We start from the raw sequence: 17,365 nt of genomic DNA, 5'->3' as shown, positions 1-17,365 counted from the left end.
ACACACCCTCCTGCCTGAAATGCAATCTGCTGAATTTAAAGGGAGATTCTCATTGCCTCTTAAACCATTTTTAAAGTCATGTATAAACAGTGTTGCCATGTAAAAACCCAACCCAAGAAACTGGCATATTTTCAATTTAATTCGTTCATTCATATTTTAGTACAGTTTAAGTTGAACTATGTATTAGTAAAATTTTGGCTGATTTTTCATTGTTAGAAACTTCCCCAGAGATGTCCAATAGTGTGATATTTAAAAGAAGTCAGGATATTTCCCTGATTTTTGAGGCACGTTTTGTTAACTAATTGAAGTTCCTATGGCTTGTATGAGTGTGCCGAATTCAGAAGATTCCAATTATGTGTAAAATAATGTGAAGTTTTAAGTGTGGTTGTTGCCGTCACGCTATGAACGGGCGATCCAAGAAACGTACGGTGTTTTGAATGGGGTTCGGTTGGAAACGACGAATGACTACCTGACTCTTATTGTGAAAACCCGCGGCCGGAATTGGCTTCGTTATCTCGTTCCTCACGTAGCGGAGCTCTGTCAAGTGTCACGGGGGGATTGTGAAGCGGAAAAACAAGCCCGTGTTTCTGCCGAAGATGCCGCTGGAAAACGACGACACTACCCGCAGAACCGCGGAGTAGAAGCCCGTGTCCACGGACTCTGTGGTGAGTGGGTCTATCGCGCGTGGGCAGGTTGCTTTAACCTTTAGCCTGTTAGCACGCCTTGCTACCTGCAGCTAACGGTGACGGCGTTAGCTTAACATCGCGCTGTGTGGCTCTAAAAATGTTGACACTCAAATTTAAACACATTTCAATACGTTCTTATTTTTACTTAAACTACGCTGAAGGTTTTTAGTTAATTAACGAAGCTTAAATGTGTTTTCTTTGTAAATTAACGTCAGCGTCTGATGAAATAACGGTGACTGACGGCTGGACAAAGCTGTTTTTATTTAAACATTTATATCTTTATTCACACAGAATAGAACATTTTACTGGATTTATGTCCATAATTAAGCATTAACAGGCGTTTTATGTTAATTCGAGGGCTGATACAGCTGTCATTCCACGCTTCACAGGCCACTTTGAGGAGTGCTGTGTACCTAATAAAGTGGCCGCTGAGTGAATGACAGCAGAATGTCACTGCACATGGAAGCGGTTCAAATCAGACGATATATCGCTAATTATCGGGATAAATGTCATTATCTATGGCAGCTCATGTTAATACATTTTTAGATTAATATAACAAAGTCATCAATTAAAAATACATAATTGTTTTACCTTTTTTGCCGTTTTATGGACCAATTAACTTCTAAGACAATTTCAGACAGATTTCGCAGTTTAGTGATTAGTAATTGGTGCTTTCATTAAATATTCTATTGGACTACAAATACACATTTGAAACAACAAAAACATATTTAGTTATCTGAAGGACAAGATTTTAAGGCTGCCAGGTAGGACTGAATCAATTAAGATTTTGGAAATATAAGGATATTTTGGAATTTTAAGTCTTTTTAACTGATCTAGAGTTGGACATTGTTGGCTTTTGATTCTTGTGTCGGATGTTGTGCTCAAGACTCTTGCAGTCTGTTGATGTCACATTTTAGTATCGGCTCAGCTGAACCTCATCGGAGCAGGAACTAAAAAACCCACCAGGTACCAGGTTCTATTACTGATGGAAAAACGGAAATAAACTGAGTAGAGCCGAGCCGAGTCCAGCTACAACTGAATAATGGAAAAGTGGCTTTAGTTCTGCTGTCATTTCAGCTCTGTCCAGTGGGTAGAGCTATTAATCATGTGTGGGGTTTTTTTTTTTCCAGAGGATTAACTGCAGCCAGGATTTGTTCTCCTGACCCTCACTTGACCTTCTCTCCCGTGGTTTGTCACTTCCACAGTGAGGTGTTGTTTCACCAGGTGGAGGAGGAGGTGGGATGCCGGCGGAGAGTGGTAGCAGCGGCGGCGCCGCCCGTCAGGTCAAGCAGAAGAGGAAGTCTCACAGCCTGTCCATCCGCAGGACCAACAGCACCGAGCAGGAGCGGTCCAACCTGCAAAGAGACATGCTGGAGGGACAGGTAAGGGTCCTCGTTTCTTGAGAGAGCTGCTCCTCTGTGTGTGAGTGTGTGTGTGTGTGTGACGTCACTGTTGTTACCGTCACTTCTCTCGTCGTAAATCTTAAGCCAATTATTTTTAATGCACCCATCCGTCTGTTTATGTCGTTGCCAGATTAACCTGGTCACGATTACTGCACGACGCGTCTGATATGATTTTATTTTAAATTGCAGTTAAAACCACATTCTGCTACATTCATGTTAAAATCACTGATTTCTCTATGAGGTTTGGTGTGGGAGAGTGTGTGGTTTACAAACTTCAGTTTCCTGTTGGAAAAGTGTCTTTAACGATGTGATTACAGTATATTAGACTTCAGCTGCAGCAGATTTTAGTCTGTAAGTGTTTAGTTGAAGACTTTAGGGCTGCAGTCGTCCATAAATGAGCCCATGCCTCACTGCGAGGGGAACCTGGAGTTTTTGTTGTTGTTGTTGTTTATTTCTCACTCTGGTACTTTTTTTGGGCCACAGTCCTCTGATAATCTGGAGTCTTTCTTGAAAGTGGAGGTAAGTCTCAGGCGTTTTAGTCTCTGTCGTTAGTGTGAATCCCAAATGTAGTTTGAGAAACAGCTTGTGTTGAGTTTCAACATAGTTAAGGTTTGATAGTAACTAGTTTTCCCTCATGGATCCTTCCTGGACTAAAATTATTTTCAGTATTTACATTTGATACGGTTCAGACCCACAAGGTCTCAGGTAGATTAAATATCAACTGGCTTAAAGTTTTGGAAATTTAGATGTGGTTCTGTTTCAAGAGTTCACTGTTCTCTTTCTCTCTCTCTCTCTCTCTCTCTTCCCCCCTCTCTCTCTCACTCTGTCTGTCTTTCTCTCTGTCTGTCTGTCTCTCTCTCTCTCTCTCTCTCTGTCTGTCTGCCTTTCTGTCTCTCTGCAGGATTCCAAACTGCCTCTGCCTCTGAGGAACAATCTGCTCGACCTGTTCACGCAGATCGAGAGGGAGTTTGAAAACCTCTACATTGAAAACCTAGAGTGTAAGTCGCTGACTTTGGTAGCAGACGTTGCTCAGAGATTTAGTCCTGAGCGAGGGTTGAAAAAAACGTCTCTTCTGAATCTGTTGTCGCATTTGTTGATAAATAAATGTTCCGATTTATTGAATTTATTTAACAGTACGCAGAGAAATCGAAACGCTGAACGACCGTTTGACCGGTGAGGGACAGACTGTGGACGGAGCGGATTTAGCCAAAGGAGCGCTGAAGACAAAAGGTAAGTTCACATCGTCGCTCTCTTCAAACGCCTGTTTCTAACTGTCCAAAACCGGTGAAAAACAGAGAAAGCAACATGTTTTAAAGTCGTCATATTTCAAGAACAGTTGATGATAGAGAGTGAATGTTTGATGTGTGAGGGTCAGGAGGCTTTCAGTAGCTCCCACATTTATATCTGTGACAAACGGCTGGGAATTGACAGAGAAATGACAGTTTTAAAATCACTCTCGTCTTCATTTAAAAAAAAAACTTAGTCAATGGCAGCTTTGAGCAGCTCTCTGTGCTTTTAGGTGATTTTAAAAAAAACTGCAAGTCACAGGGTTAGACAACCGTAGCAACGTTTTTTATGTGAAACTGATCTGTGTAGGTTGGAAACTGTGTGCAGGAGAAGAGTTTGTTTTGAGCCGTTTAAAGTTGGAACCACGTCTCTACGTTAACGTACAGCGACACTGTGAGGCTCCAAAGTGGGCAGGGTTCTGATCATTTTCCCATTCATGTGTATGAGGAAATGTGCCGTGTTGTCAGTGGTGTGCATTGCAGAGCAGGCACTCTAAATAGTGAAATGCTGAAATGTCATCTTTTTTTTCAGCGAGTCACAGCACAAGTCAGCTGTCACAGAAACTGAAGACGACTTACAAAGCGTCAACAAGCAAGGTAAACGTTTAATAATGATGTTTCTGTCGTACATGTTAAAATGTGAAAGTTCATTTTATAATGTATGTCCATCTCAGAGTGACGCTAAAGTGAGAGGATGCAGGATTAATGTGTGTGTGCGTGTGCAGATGAAGAAGTGACATTTGTTACTGTGAAAGAAAGAAAGGAGTGAATGTTGTTATCTCACCTTGTCTCTGCTCGTAGCCGCGTTCAAACTCTTGCCACGCCAGAGTCACCGGATCCCGCAACTTCAGCGTAACCGGTTGGGAGTTGTGGGGCGGAGACTCATGGGTAAATGTTTCCACTGATGATTTCTCAACCACTTGTGTGCCAATTATGCATGAACAGGGCGTCGGCCACGGCGTCGAGCCTCCCTCCCCAAGAGACTTGGTCATTCAAATGTAGGAGATTGGGATTTTTTAATTTTTTCTTTAAGGCTACATCCACACGACTGTTTCTTTAGCAGCAAAACTGAGAGATTGCGAAACTATTCTGGTCTGGACGAGTAGAATCTAATTGTTACCTGCGTTCACCTGAATCCGCTATGATTTTATGAGTTACTGGGACATAGTGAGCAGTGACGCTCTGTGTGCGTCCATGGAGACGAGGACAATATGGCTGCCATGGGCTTTGGTGTGGGGGAGTGAGTGGTTTACAACACTCAGGTTTCCCGCTAGAAAACACTGTCTTACAGTGAGATAAAGACGTGAACACATTAAAAAGATACAGTAGATTTAAGCTGAAGTGGATTTTATAGTGGTGAGTCTATTGTTAAGTGGCTAAAATCAGTGGACTTTTGTCAAACAGCAAAATAAGGCAGCACACGTACCTTTTCAGCAGATCTTAATGTCCCAGTTTGTAAAATGCATGTAGACCTGGTCAAAAACCAGTTTAAACCTTAGTTTAAGCAGGTTTTTGTCCAGAGGGAAAGGAGCATTAAGTGTCATTCACACATAAACTGAACTTTACCTATAATCTTTTCTTTCTTCAAAGGTTTTGTGTAAACATGGCGTTTCATTAAATCTGAGCGTGTTTGTGTCTGTGTCTCAATCGCGTCGAAAAACAACCTTGAACCAATTTCCAGTTTTAATCTGGTAGAATTTCCTCTGACTGTTTATGACTCATTTTACCTGAAACCAAACAAGATAAAAATCCATAAGTTCTTAAGTAAGTCAGCGGTCACGTGATTGTCAGTGTGGACGCTCGTCTGGATGTTTCTGTTGCTGTGAACAAAGTGTAGAAGTGTGGATGTAGCCTCAGTTTCTGTGTGAGATAATAATAAAAACACAAACCTTATCTCACTAACAGCCCTTTTTATTCAGTTGCTCCTGTTACATTAAAGTTTTTTATTTTTTTTTATTTCACCTCCTGTCGGCGCTCACTCATATACTTGGTACACTTGTTTTTTTAAACTGAAGCACTTTTTAATGAATGACATGATTAAAAGGGAGGACCGTTTGTTTGCTGCAGTAGAGCGGAAGCTTCTTTACAACACAGTGTGTGGTCTGCTGCTCGTGTCACATTTAGCCTGAGATGACATTTTATAAATACACAGACCAGGCCTTAAGTGTGAGGACAGTTGTGAGTAAGATAATGATATTCCTTTCTCATACATTTATGAGCATTTCAGTATCTTTTTGTGTATTTATCTACTTTATTTTATGGTTGGTAATTTACAAAATGTACATCAGAAGTCAATGGTCGACTGATTAGACCAAACACAGCCCTTGTTGAAATAAGTCAAATGTTCTTTAGTTGACTTAAGTGTTCTTTTAAGAAAAAGTAAATTTTGCTTAAAATAAAACTTAAAACTTAGCTTGAATGTGCTTTAAATGAGGGAAAAGTTTTTTATATTAAAAAAATATATATAAGTTAAACCTTAAAATAAGCTGTAGTATTTTATTAACCCTTAAGAGTTCTTTAAAAAGCTGACACATTTGTTCCTAGTGGAACAAATGTTTTTTTTCCACTTGAAATGAGGGTTAGGGTTAGGGTCTGACTTTTAAAGGAGACATATTATACCCTATTTCTCCAAGTTAAAATAGTTCACTGGTGTCCTAATGAACATGTCTGTGACATGCTTTGGTCAAAATACCATAGGGGTGAAGCACCATAGCAGTTCAATAACCCTGCCAAAACCACCCCTTTCAGAACGCTCGGTTTTGTGCATGGTCCCTTTATATGCAAATGAGACACAGGCAAACACACACCCACTTCTTCCAGGGGGTTTCTGATTTGTCCTTTTTACTGCACTCACTCAGCTCCTGTTCCCTCCGCTCCGTTCCTCCCCCTCCCTCCACTTGAAATCTCTGACAATATCAACATGGCAGCGTGTGCGGAAAACAGCGAGAGTGCCATCACAGGAAGAGACGTCCGACACAAGGATCAAGCCGAACACTGCCGAACTGTAAATCAGTTAAAAACACTTAGGGACAGCACCGCTGATCGCCAGCGGCGAGCGGGGGCTGCATAAACTGCCGCTGTATGTGACTGTATCAGACTGAGTCTGTGCTCCGGTCATGGAGGACGTACTGAACAAATATTTTTAATTAGGACGTGTCAGAATGGTCAATTATGAGCTCTATTTGACCTTTTCTTAAAAATGTGTGTGTTTGTACATCGGTGAAATACGGTCTGATGTGAAGTGGTGCGAACACACGTTTGCTGACTTTATCCGGCACATTAGCTTCATATATTAAATCCTCTGAGGCTGGAAGTTTGTGTAAAACACTGTGCTCCGCTGTGCAGCCACCAACAGCACACTTGTCCCTCTGCGTTGACATAATACCGCTCTTCCTCCCTCGCCTGCACTCTCACAGGGACAAGGTGGAGCTCTCCAAGTAAACTTACTGGTGGGTGGTAACATTCGCGGTGAAATGCACATGCTGCCGTCATAAGCGCAGGGAGTTCAACATTGCATTGCCTATACTTACACTAAGGGGGACCACGAAAACATGACTGAGTATTCTTTTTCCACACTTTAGCGACTGGTAGGGCCTCCAGAGTCCCAAATATAAGTATTGAAATGGTTAAAAAGTTAAAGCTACTTCAGCCTAAAATATACATATCAAATATTAATAATATGTTTTAATTTTAACCCTTTAAAGGCCATTATGTTTACAATAATTTCCAAATAACAATGCATCAAAAAAATCAATGTTTCTGCCAATCATTGACCCATCACAGGGCCTAATTATTATTATTATCAAAAACAAAGCACAAATATGGGACTTTTAATTTGAAATGTCTCTAAAAGTGTTCAGTCAAAGTGTCTGATTTGCCGTCTGGTAGTCGTCATACATGTCCTGGTCAGTCCTGCTCAGAATAAATGATGCGGATCTGTTCATATCTGAGCTGTAAAACATGAACACTTCACTTTTTATTCAAATCTCAGCTAAATCCTGCCTGACTGCGGCAGACTGCACACTGAAGCTGAGCAAACTGTAGAGCATTCATTAATAAATGCTGGGTTTGGTAGCTTGATTTAGATGCTCTGACTGTTCCTAAAGCTTATTTTCTCCCAGACGCTGTCGCTTCTTAGTTCAAGGTAACTTTTTGTGGCCGGAGAGATGCACGTCACTGTTGATCCCAGGAAAACCTTTATGAGTGTAAACAGCGCTACGTTTTTAAACTTTGTCTGATTTTCCTGGTTAATTCCCAGATTCTGAAGCCTGATTTATACTGAAACCTTCGGCTCAACACACGATTTCTTGCGTTGCAGACGGCGTCACATTGTTGCCACATTCCCACAAATGTTTCATCTTCATCTGTCTGACATTGGACCAAAATGGAATTAGATTTGTTTGTTAACTTCAGATGAAATTAACAAACTTCCCTTGACGGACTTCAAACAGGGCAGGTGTGAGCAGTGGTGACTTTGACATTGTTTGGATAAGAAATTAAAGAGTTATCAATAGAAATGCGATGGATTTAACACTAAAAGTGACATGTAGAGTCAGAGTATAAATCAGACTTGAGAGAATCTGCTGTGCTGCTTTTTTAACAACCAACACGACTGTGGTTCCCTCCACACTTAAACTGTTCATTTCATCATCTTTTATTTTTGATTTCCCTATGATTTATTGATGTGATGTGTTTTGTTTGTTTTAAACACATACAAAGGTGTAGCCCCCCGACGTTGTTGATTTTTTTCTTCAGATGAATGACGACTGCTCTCTCTCTGCTCTCCCGCTTCCTTTCAGTTGGAATTTATTTAGCGGCCTCTGTCCAAAACGAACCAAGAGTCCAGTTTGTATCATCCCCATCTTTAATGTAAACTCCTCGACCACAACCTGATACCACTGATGATTCATTAATCTACTTATTTATGACTCAGTATTCTTTTTATCTTTTGCCTCCTCTTCCAGACGTTTCTTTCTTTCTTACTTGCGGTTTTTGCACTTACAGTGATGCTGGCACATTCAGTATTGATACATAAAGTGATCTTTTGAGGGTTTTTGTGTTGTGTGGTTGTATGAGATGATGCCTGTAGTGACGCAAGGAAAAATAGATTTTAGCCACTCATCAAAAAGCTTAGCTAATACATTTAAACCAGTTTGAGTGTATAATATCTTACAAACATACGAGACAGAAAAATTAAAGTTTCTCTCCCACACCAAAGTCCATAGAGAAAATCAGTGATTTTAGCTGGCGGGGACACAGGAGCTGCTGGTCCTCTGCTGCCTCGTGTGGTCACTTTGTGTTACTGAGGTCAATCTGAACAAAGATTTTCAAATGCCAAACTTACAAAATAACATATTTGAATTTAGTGAGTGGATCAACAACTCCTGTTTGTGTTATGTTAAAATCACTGATTTTCTCTATGGGGTTTGGTGTGGAAGAGTGAGTGGCAAAGATATGTAGACTTAAACTGATGTGGGTTTTATTAGATGAGCAATTTATTAAGTGGCTAAAATCACTTCAGGGTCAAGGGTCAAGATCTTTCATAACCACGCTTCAAAAAACACCAAACTATCCCTTTAATGTGTCTGTTGATGCCAGATCTGGGTTGACGGTCATTGACGGTGTTTGTTTTAAAGCACACAGAGCATCACATTGGTGGATCCCTGCACTCATTTGCTCAGAAAAACTCCAACACTGATGTTCATGGTCTTGAACCCAGAACTTAAATGAATAACTCTGTTGACTGCCAAAGCTTCTTATTAGTCCCGGGCTGGCATATGATACAAGAACCCCTGCTGAGCAGCTCCTCGTGACCCTGCTTCCTCCCTCCACCACAGCAGGGCTCCTACACAGCTGCAAAACTCTAATCACACCAAGGCCTCACAATGATCATTCATCATTTGACTTGATTTAATCAGGGCTGATGTTTTTATATTACAGCCTGTGTGTTGCATTCAGGTGACTGCATGTATGTGCTGCTATAAACTACTTATTCTCCTGCACCAAAGTCCACAGAGAAAATCAGTGATTTTAGCTCACAGGAGCTGCTGGTCCTCTGCTGCCTCGCGTGGGCACTTTGTGTCACTGAGGTCAATCTGAACAAAGGATTTCAAACACTGAATTTTACAAAATAAGAAATCCAAACTTAGTGATGGAGGCAGCAGTGGATCAACAACTCCTTTGTGTGTGATGTTGAAATCACTGATTTTCTGACTTTGGTGCAGGGGAATGAGCGTTTTACAAAGTGACGCAAATTTAGTTTTCCTGTAAGAAAAGTCTTAACAGTTGAGATAAAGCTGTGAAAATATAGTATTAAGATGTTGTAGATCTCTCACCTGTATGTCACACACAGAGGACTCTAAAATACTGAAAAATCCATCTTCATGACCTGATGAAGACGCCATGATGACACATACAGTGTGTAGGAGCCCTCTTAAAGACACGGCCGTGTTTTGGTTTTTTGTGTTTGCGTGTTAACTGGACTTCTAACTTCGGTGACAGATTGTGTCCAGCTTCAAAGCTACCACGTCCAGAGCAGTGTGTCAGCTGGTCAGAGAGTATGTCGGCCACAGAGACGGCATCTGGGACCTCGGCATCACCAGGACACAACCAGTGGTGCTGGGCACAGCATCTGCAGGTATGACGCTCATGTTCTCTGCCACAGCAAGTCACACTGTGTTTGTTCCTGAAATTCTTATTATTCACTACACTACACCACGCTACACTGTGCTACTCTGGTTTGAGTTTGTACAAAGTGCTCCTCTTCCTTTGGTCCACAGACCACACTGCAATGCTGTGGAGCATTGAGACGGGGAAGTGTCTCCTCAAGTATCTGGGACATCAAGGTTCAGGTAAAACCTTAGAGACATGTTGCACTTGTGTTTGTGATTTCATATCTTTTGTTATTCAGTCATTTTTAAACCCTCTTAATATTTTAATAAGGACCTTTTTTTGTCTGAATGAAACTGGACAGTTCAGTGTTTGTTGTCATGTGAAGTAAATAAAGCTCTGAACTGTTTGTCCACAGTCAACTCCATAAAGTTCCACCCCACAGAACAGATGGCTCTGACAGGTACTGAATCCAACATCCAATGTGTTGTCATGGTAGTTGTGTATCGTCTCTTATCGTCTCCTCGTCCCCGTGTCCTCAGCGTCTGGAGACCAGACGGCTCACATCTGGAGGTACATGGTGCAGCTGCCGACTCCTCAACCTGTAGCTGAGGTGAGTGTAAGCATGGACAGCTCACATGTTTATTTCTCTGTGATGTAACTCCCCTCTTATATGTCCGTCTCTCGGCAGCAGCAGCAGACGCCCTGCGAAGACGACGTGGATTTCTCAGACAAAGACGAAGCGGACGGCGAAGTCGAGGGTCCGAACGACTGTCCCTCCGTCCGCGTGGCAACCACGACTCTGCGCAGCCACCAGGGCGTCGTGATCGCTGCCGACTGGCTGGTGGGAGGCAAACAGGTGGTGACGGCATCCTGGGACCGAGCTGCCAACCTTTATGACGTGGAGACGTCGGAGCTCGTCCACTCACTCACTGGTATGATGTACGCAGCGTTATGTAAATAATAATGTGTAAAAAGAGGCATAATCTCAATAAAAACATCTTTTAGCCACTAAACAAAACTTGATAAAATCTACGTCAGTTTAAGTCCACGATGTCTTTAAGAACACGTTCACATCTTTATCTCAATGTGAGACACACTTTACAACAGGAAACTAATGTTTGTAAACCACTCACTGTCCCACACACATACATGTGCATGCGCGAAAGAGTGAGTGGTTTACAGACGTCTGTCTCACAGTGAGATCATGTTCTTAAAGACTTGTTGATCTGGTGTAGGTCCTGCATGTGTCAGGCTGGTTCGTGCTGCAGGGGGCGCTCATACCTCATTCAGCACTTTTGCTTTCTCTCAAACTTTAGTTCAAGTGTGGTTCACACATGTATGGTGTGTGTTTTAGGCCATGACCAGGAGCTGACCCACTGCTGCACACACCCGACCCAGCGTCTGGTGGTCACCTCGTCCAGGGACACCACCTTCAGACTGTGGGACTTCAGAGACCCGTCCATCCACTCTGTCAACGTGTTCCAGGGACACACAGAGTCAGTGTGACACTCACCGCACCTTAACCTAAACCTAAATCCAATTCTCGCCCTAAAACCAGGTTCTGACCCTGAAAGTAAAGCCTTGAAGGTGTGAGGACGTGAAGACAGGTTTGTGTCACTGTCACAGCTTACTTACTAATTAAACCAGTTCCTCAGACACCAGGTTCTGCTTCATTAGGACCAGGTTTTGGCTTCCATGAGGGCTACTGGTCCTAATAAGGTCAGTGTTTATGACAGAAAAGGTGCTAAACACACAACACACACATATACATATATGTTTTTATTCAGTGGACTCAACCTAATAATGTGTAGTTCTGTTTCATGACAGATCGGGGCGACACACTTTATTATCCTAGATTTCCACCGAAGTTGAATGAAACTAATCCCACGCTGTCGTCCGTCTGTCCGTCCGTAGGACGGTGACGTCGGCGGTGTTCACGTTGGGAGACAACGTGGTGTCCGGGAGCGATGATCGCACCGTTAAAGTGTGGGACCTGAAGAACATGAGGTCGCCCATTGCAACCATCCGCACCGACTCTGCCGTCAACAGGTGAGGAAAGACGAAAAAAAAAACAACTCTCCCGTCACCTGAGACAAAACTCCTCCTCTGTGGTTTTAACCTGAGTTCCTCTTCAGGATCAGTGTGTCGGCAAACCAGAAAATCATCGCTCTTCCTCACGACAATCGGCAGGTCCGGCTGTTTGACATGTCCGGTGTGCGACTCGCTCGACTCCCGCTCAGCAACAGACAAGTGAGTGTTTGCAGGAGGAGGCGGAGCCTGTTTCAGCTCAAAAACACAGGAGGATGGTAACAGTGTGTGTGTGGGGTGTGTTCAGGGTCGCAGGAGGATGGTAACAGTGTGTGTGGGGTGTGTTCAGGGTCACAGGAGGATGGTAACAGTGTGTGTGTGGTGTGTTCAGGGTCACAGGAGGATGGTAACTGTGTGTGTGTTTGTGGTGCGTTCAGGGTCACAGGAGGACGGTAACAGTGTGTGTGTGTGTGTGTGTGGGGTGTGTTCAGGGTCACAGGAGGATGGTAACAGTGTGTGTGTGGTGCGTTCAGGGTCACAAGAGGACAGTAACAGTGTGTGTGTGTGTGTGTGGTGTGTGGTGTGTTCAGGGTCACAGGAGGATGGTCTGCTGCTCTGTCTGGTGTGAAGACAACGTCTCCTGTAACCTTTTCACCTGCGGCTTCGACCGACAGGCGATCGGCTGGAACATCAACGTTCCTGCTCTGCTGCAGGAGAAATGATCTGCTCCTCCTCCTCCACCTCCACCCAGAGTTCATGTTTCCAGTGTCAAACGTCTACAGACTGCAGGTTTAGTTTTATGCAGTTCAGGTAAATTCACCACGTGTTAAACCCTCATGTGTCGTCCACTGTGATGCTCAAAGCTCTCTGACGTCCAGGATAGACAAACGCGTCCTTCGCTGTGTTTCCAGAACCTTCTCTCCTGGGATTCACAAACTCATCATAAGTGGAATCACTCAGAAAGTCGTTTAATTTAAAGCCGCATCTGTAATCATTTTTAATTGGTAAACAAATCATTTCCAAATTCATGAATCTGAACTAAAACACTGGAGGGAATTCTGCTCAATTTGTTGGACGGACCCAAAGAGAATCTCCCGTGACCCTTGTGTGGGCCGTGACCCAGTCTTTGGGAACCACTGCTCTGAATCACATTCACAGAACACACTGATTTCTGTCACAAACAAACAAACAAACCTGGTCCAAGAAGTGAAAACTACATCCGAAAAAGTATGAGGTGCTGCTTTAAGCTGTTTAACAAATATTCATCTTTATTTAGAAACAGAGAAGGTCACACTGATGCTTTTAAACCAAACTTTCCTCCTTTTGTCTTTTTCAGAAGTTCATCTTCTCTACAGAATGTGAAGAAAAAAAACTCTTTAGCCACTTTTTCCTTCAGAGTTTCAGTAAAACAAATGATTCAGTGGCTCATGAGATACACTGCTTCATATCTGTAGACATGAGTAAAATGATAATAATAATAACAATAATAATAATTATGATACTCGGCTCTTTGTCATTCTGCTTCTTTAAGAATGTAGAATTATGTAGTGATTAATGCACCTTTTTTTTAAAAAAAAAAACACAAAACAAAATTGTTAGTAGCTGTTATGTTTCCGTTAATCTGATGTTAATCACTCGATTCATCGTTTGGTTCAAAAACTGTTTGGAAATGTTGATCAGTTTTGTCCACAAACCTACGGAAGAGTGTGAGGGCCGCAGGTCAAAAAATAAAGAATAAAACCGCATGAATTCTAAGATTAAAGTCAGAATTCTGAGAAAGAAAGTCGGAATTCTGAGATTAAATTCAGAACGTCGGAATTCTGAGATTAAATTAAGAAAATTGGAATTCTAAGAACTTTTGGAATTCTGAAATAAAATTCAGAAAGTCAGAATTCTGAAATTAAATTCAGAAAATTGGAATTCTAAGAAAATCAGAATTCTGAGATTTAATTAAGAAAATCGGAATTCTGAGATTATGTTAAAGTCGGAATTCTGACTCTATTAAGAAAGTCGGAATTCTGATATTAAATTAGGAAAAATAGAATTCTGATGTTAATCTCAGAATTCATGCTGGTTTTTTGTTTTCTGTCTTTACTTCTTTAAATGTTAATACACAAACCAAAATAATTCTGTTTTTAATGATTTCTCTTTTTTATGGAACAAAGAAATCAGAAAATATTCATGTTTAAGAAGCTGAAAAATCTTTTTTTTTAAAACACTAAAATAGGTGACAGTTAATTTAGTAATCGGTTAATAACCGATTAATCGTTGCGGCCCTTGCTGTTTGTGAGATTGTTCAACATGTGACTTTTTCTTGACAAAAACTAATGTTGGAACTAAAATAATCTGCTGATTCTTTTGTGGTTAAAATAATAAAAATACACAAAAGTCACTTCTATCTTGTAAATAATTAAATCTCATTTCTTGAAACCGCAAAAAAAAAAGAAACTTGTGTCATAGTTGACCTGAGAAAACTCTTCTTTGCTGTGTTCTACCAATGGTTAAAGGGATAGTTAAGGTTTTTTATAAGCGTGGTTTAATGAGTGCCCCCTGCTGCTGAGAACCATCACAGCGAAAACAGGGGACACATGGACAATTAATGAAGTTTTCAAATCAAAACAAAAATTGCAGAAAGGCTTACATTTATTTCTTCTGTTTACGAATAACCTTCAAGTTCTCGTCCTCGCAGTACAGAACAGAGTTGTACATGCTTTGTCGATAATATGGGATAATAATAACAAAAAATCTAATTAAATTATACACAAATCTAATGATATTTTAAAAACATGTTCACTCACTCTCCCACACCAAAGTCCATAGAGAAAATCAGTGATTTTAGCTGGCGGGGACACAGGAGCTGCTGGTCTACTGCTGCCTCGTGTGGTCACTTTGTGTCATTGACATTATTGCAAATGATGAATTTTAAACGCCACATTGACAAAATAAGACATGTGAACTTAGTGATGGAGGCAGCAGTGGATCAACAACTCCTGTGTGTCTGATGTAAAATCACTGATTTTCTCTATGAGGTTTGGTGCAGGGTGTGTAGAAAATGCTGTTAAACAGCAAAATAAAGCCTCATACAACCACGCTATATAAAAAAATATTCGTAAAGTATTCCTTTAACAGGATTGTTACTATTAATCATTTTAAAAAAACATATTAGATTAAAGTTTATCGCAAAGCCCTTTAGTGGTTAGAAGCTGAAAGTGGTTTGCGTGGACTCTGTCGGTCTGTCGTGGTTCTCGTGATGCATTCACTGTCACCTGCTCTGCCACTGCCGTTAAAACTCTCAGCCAAAGCTGCATTCAGGAGCAAGGGAGAGGTGTGTGTGTGTGTGTTTGTGATACAAATCTATGTATTAACTTGACGTGTGCGGCAAGCATTTACGACAAAGACTTAATTTGCGTCATTAACGCGATGAATAAACATGATTGTGTGTCGTTGTTTAGGTTTAGATCCGTTCTGCTCGCACAGCGTCACCGTGTGTTCCCATGGTAACGTTTTTTTCAGCCTCGCAACAGAAAAGCCGAGTTTTCTGTCTTCGGTTTAAATATTTGAACAATCTCAAAAGTCACTCAGCGCTGACATTCTTCCAACATAAGAATGAACGTGAATGCTTTGATGCGAGGCCATTTTTTCAAGTTGTTAAAAAGTTACTTGAGCTGCGTTTTCTTACCAGGAGCTAATGCTAAGCTAACTGTGTTTATAGAGACGCATACTTCTAAAGACGTCCAACTTCTTTACTCACTTCCTGTCCCTCAGCTTCAGTCCTCAGCTGTCCCAGTGGACTTTGTTGTGGGAGAGTGAGATACAACGACTTACCCAGGGCTAATGCTAAGCTAACTTTGCTCGTAGTGATTTGTCCTCAACTGTACTCTGAGGACCTTTGTTGTGGGACAGTGAGCGGTTGCTTCATTTGCTTTCAATTCAAGATGCGACTTCTGACCTGACGCTAATGCTAAGCTTACTACGTTTATCGCGACATGTAATTTCCAGATTTAATCGAGACTTCGTCCAACTCTGTCCATCCTCAGCTGTCTTTGCATTTCCAGATTTGCCAACATCGCTTACGTTGAAATAACTTTAACACTGACTGGTTTTTACGTTGACTTTGCGACTTTTCTTGTTGAACTCACGTGAACCTTCTTCGACTCTAACCTTTACCGCCGTACGATATAAAACGCAAAATATACAAAAATATACGTCGGATTTCACCTGCAGCTCTATCATTTGCTTTTTAACGTCCGCGACGTCGTCATCCTGCACATTGTTACTTTGACGACATCTGTCGTACGACGTTAAAAGAAAACATTGTTTTCCGTTATTGTTCATGAACGCAAAGTAGAAGTTTAATCACAGATTAATTTTCCAAAACAACGTTAAAAAGTATTATTGACATTGTACTGTGTGTGTGTGTGAGAGAGAGAGTGTGTACGTGGGAGAGAGTGCGCGCGTGTGCTATCTTTCGTTTTCTTAATTATGTTAAGTTTCACCGTATTCAGCTTTGTCTGACACCGAGCCCCTTTCACGACTCACCGGTTTTAACTGAATGTTCGTTTTTAGTAAGATTTTTACGTTGTCGTTAGTTTTCATGCTCTCGGTCATGTGATCACGTAACGTCAGCCATCTCAAACCAAAGCCTTTGTTAAACCGCGGCTCTTTGGTGTTTTTTGGTGTCTTACGTGTGACGCCCCAGCTTCGTCTCTCAGATTAAAGAAAAGGGGGTTGTGGATTATATCTGTGATGTGACTCGAGGAAAAGAGGTGAAAAATGGAAATAAAAACATTTGTAGTGTTTGAATGTGTCCGTGTCGAGTTGTTTTTTTTGGAGTGGGGCTGTGACTCACGTCTCTGAAAAATTCCGTTTTTGTCTTTGTGTGAAAAATGAAAGTAGCCATTGGCCACCAGGGGGCAACTCCACTGGTTGTAAAAAGAAATGAGATTCTTCTACTTCTCACTGGATGTATTACGTCACCTGTTTCAACTCTTTTTCTTTTCATTTTGTAAAATTATGTTGACATTCGGAGGAAAAGAGACAAAAAAGAGGACACGTGAGTGACAGCTGGTATCGACCAATAGGAGCCTGGTTGAAGTTGACGCCTAAAAACTGACAAAATCTCAAATCTTGAGGCTTCAACATGGATTGATGATTTTATAACTGGAAAACTACGTACGTTTTTGCATCACAGTTGTAGTCGGAATTTCCGAGTTTCCATGCTACGTTCTATTTACGTCGAAAGTCTGAGGTCGGAACCCGGAGTGAGTGACGTTGCTCCCCGATTTGTCCGCGTTAATGTGACGTAAGCAATCGTGTGTACGACTGATTTACTGGGGAACTGATACAACTA

The 17,365-nt window shown here is 41.5% G+C and overlaps 1 protein-coding gene across 3 annotated transcripts; it reads left to right on the top strand.

Moving 5' to 3' along the window:
* The first annotated feature begins 497 nt into the window (after nucleotides 1-497).
* On the top strand, nucleotides 498-16,814 carry LOC131461407 (WD repeat-containing protein 37). Of its 3 annotated transcripts, XM_058632655.1 has the most exons (15): nucleotides 499-665; nucleotides 1,892-2,068; nucleotides 2,991-3,087; nucleotides 3,224-3,319; nucleotides 3,908-3,972; nucleotides 4,177-4,263; nucleotides 9,877-10,012; nucleotides 10,155-10,226; nucleotides 10,403-10,447; nucleotides 10,527-10,597; nucleotides 10,676-10,919; nucleotides 11,342-11,483; nucleotides 11,902-12,036; nucleotides 12,123-12,237; nucleotides 12,606-16,814. In XM_058632655.1, exons 2-15 carry the CDS (start codon nucleotides 1,928-1,930, stop codon nucleotides 12,735-12,737), a joined length of 1,578 nt encoding a protein of 525 aa, XP_058488638.1. In that variant the 5' UTR covers nucleotides 499-665; nucleotides 1,892-1,927; the 3' UTR covers nucleotides 12,738-16,814. The 3 variants fall into 3 exon arrangements, 2 of the variants coding, with proteins under 2 accessions (XP_058488638.1, XP_058488650.1); XR_009240475.1 differs by lacking the exons at nucleotides 12,123-12,237; nucleotides 12,606-16,814 and having other exon boundaries at nucleotides 498-665; nucleotides 11,342-11,594; nucleotides 11,902-12,037; XM_058632667.1 differs by lacking the exons at nucleotides 499-665; nucleotides 4,177-4,263 and having other exon boundaries at nucleotides 1,897-2,068.
* Nucleotides 16,815-17,365: the final 551 nt, after the last annotated feature.

The sequence above is a fragment of the Solea solea genome, chromosome 1 (assembly GCF_958295425.1).
Source record: "Solea solea chromosome 1, fSolSol10.1, whole genome shotgun sequence".
Lineage (NCBI taxonomy): Eukaryota > Metazoa > Chordata > Actinopteri > Pleuronectiformes > Soleidae > Solea > Solea solea.
Note: the sequence above shows the minus strand (reverse complement) of the source record. Positions and strands in the feature narration are given on the sequence as shown.

Bases quoted from the DNA above. Each gene is read 5' to 3' on its own strand.
- LOC131461407 (XM_058632655.1), top strand. From the start codon at position 1,928: ATGCCGGCGGAGAGTGGTAGCAGCGGCGGCGCCGCCCGTCAGGTCAAG. The intron at 3,088-3,223 runs GTAAGTCGCTGA...TTTATTTAACAG, and splicing joins CTACATTGAAAACCTAGAGT to TACGCAGAGAAATCGAAACG. The intron at 10,598-10,675 runs GTGAGTGTAAGC...GTCTCTCGGCAG, and splicing joins CTCCTCAACCTGTAGCTGAG to CAGCAGCAGACGCCCTGCGA.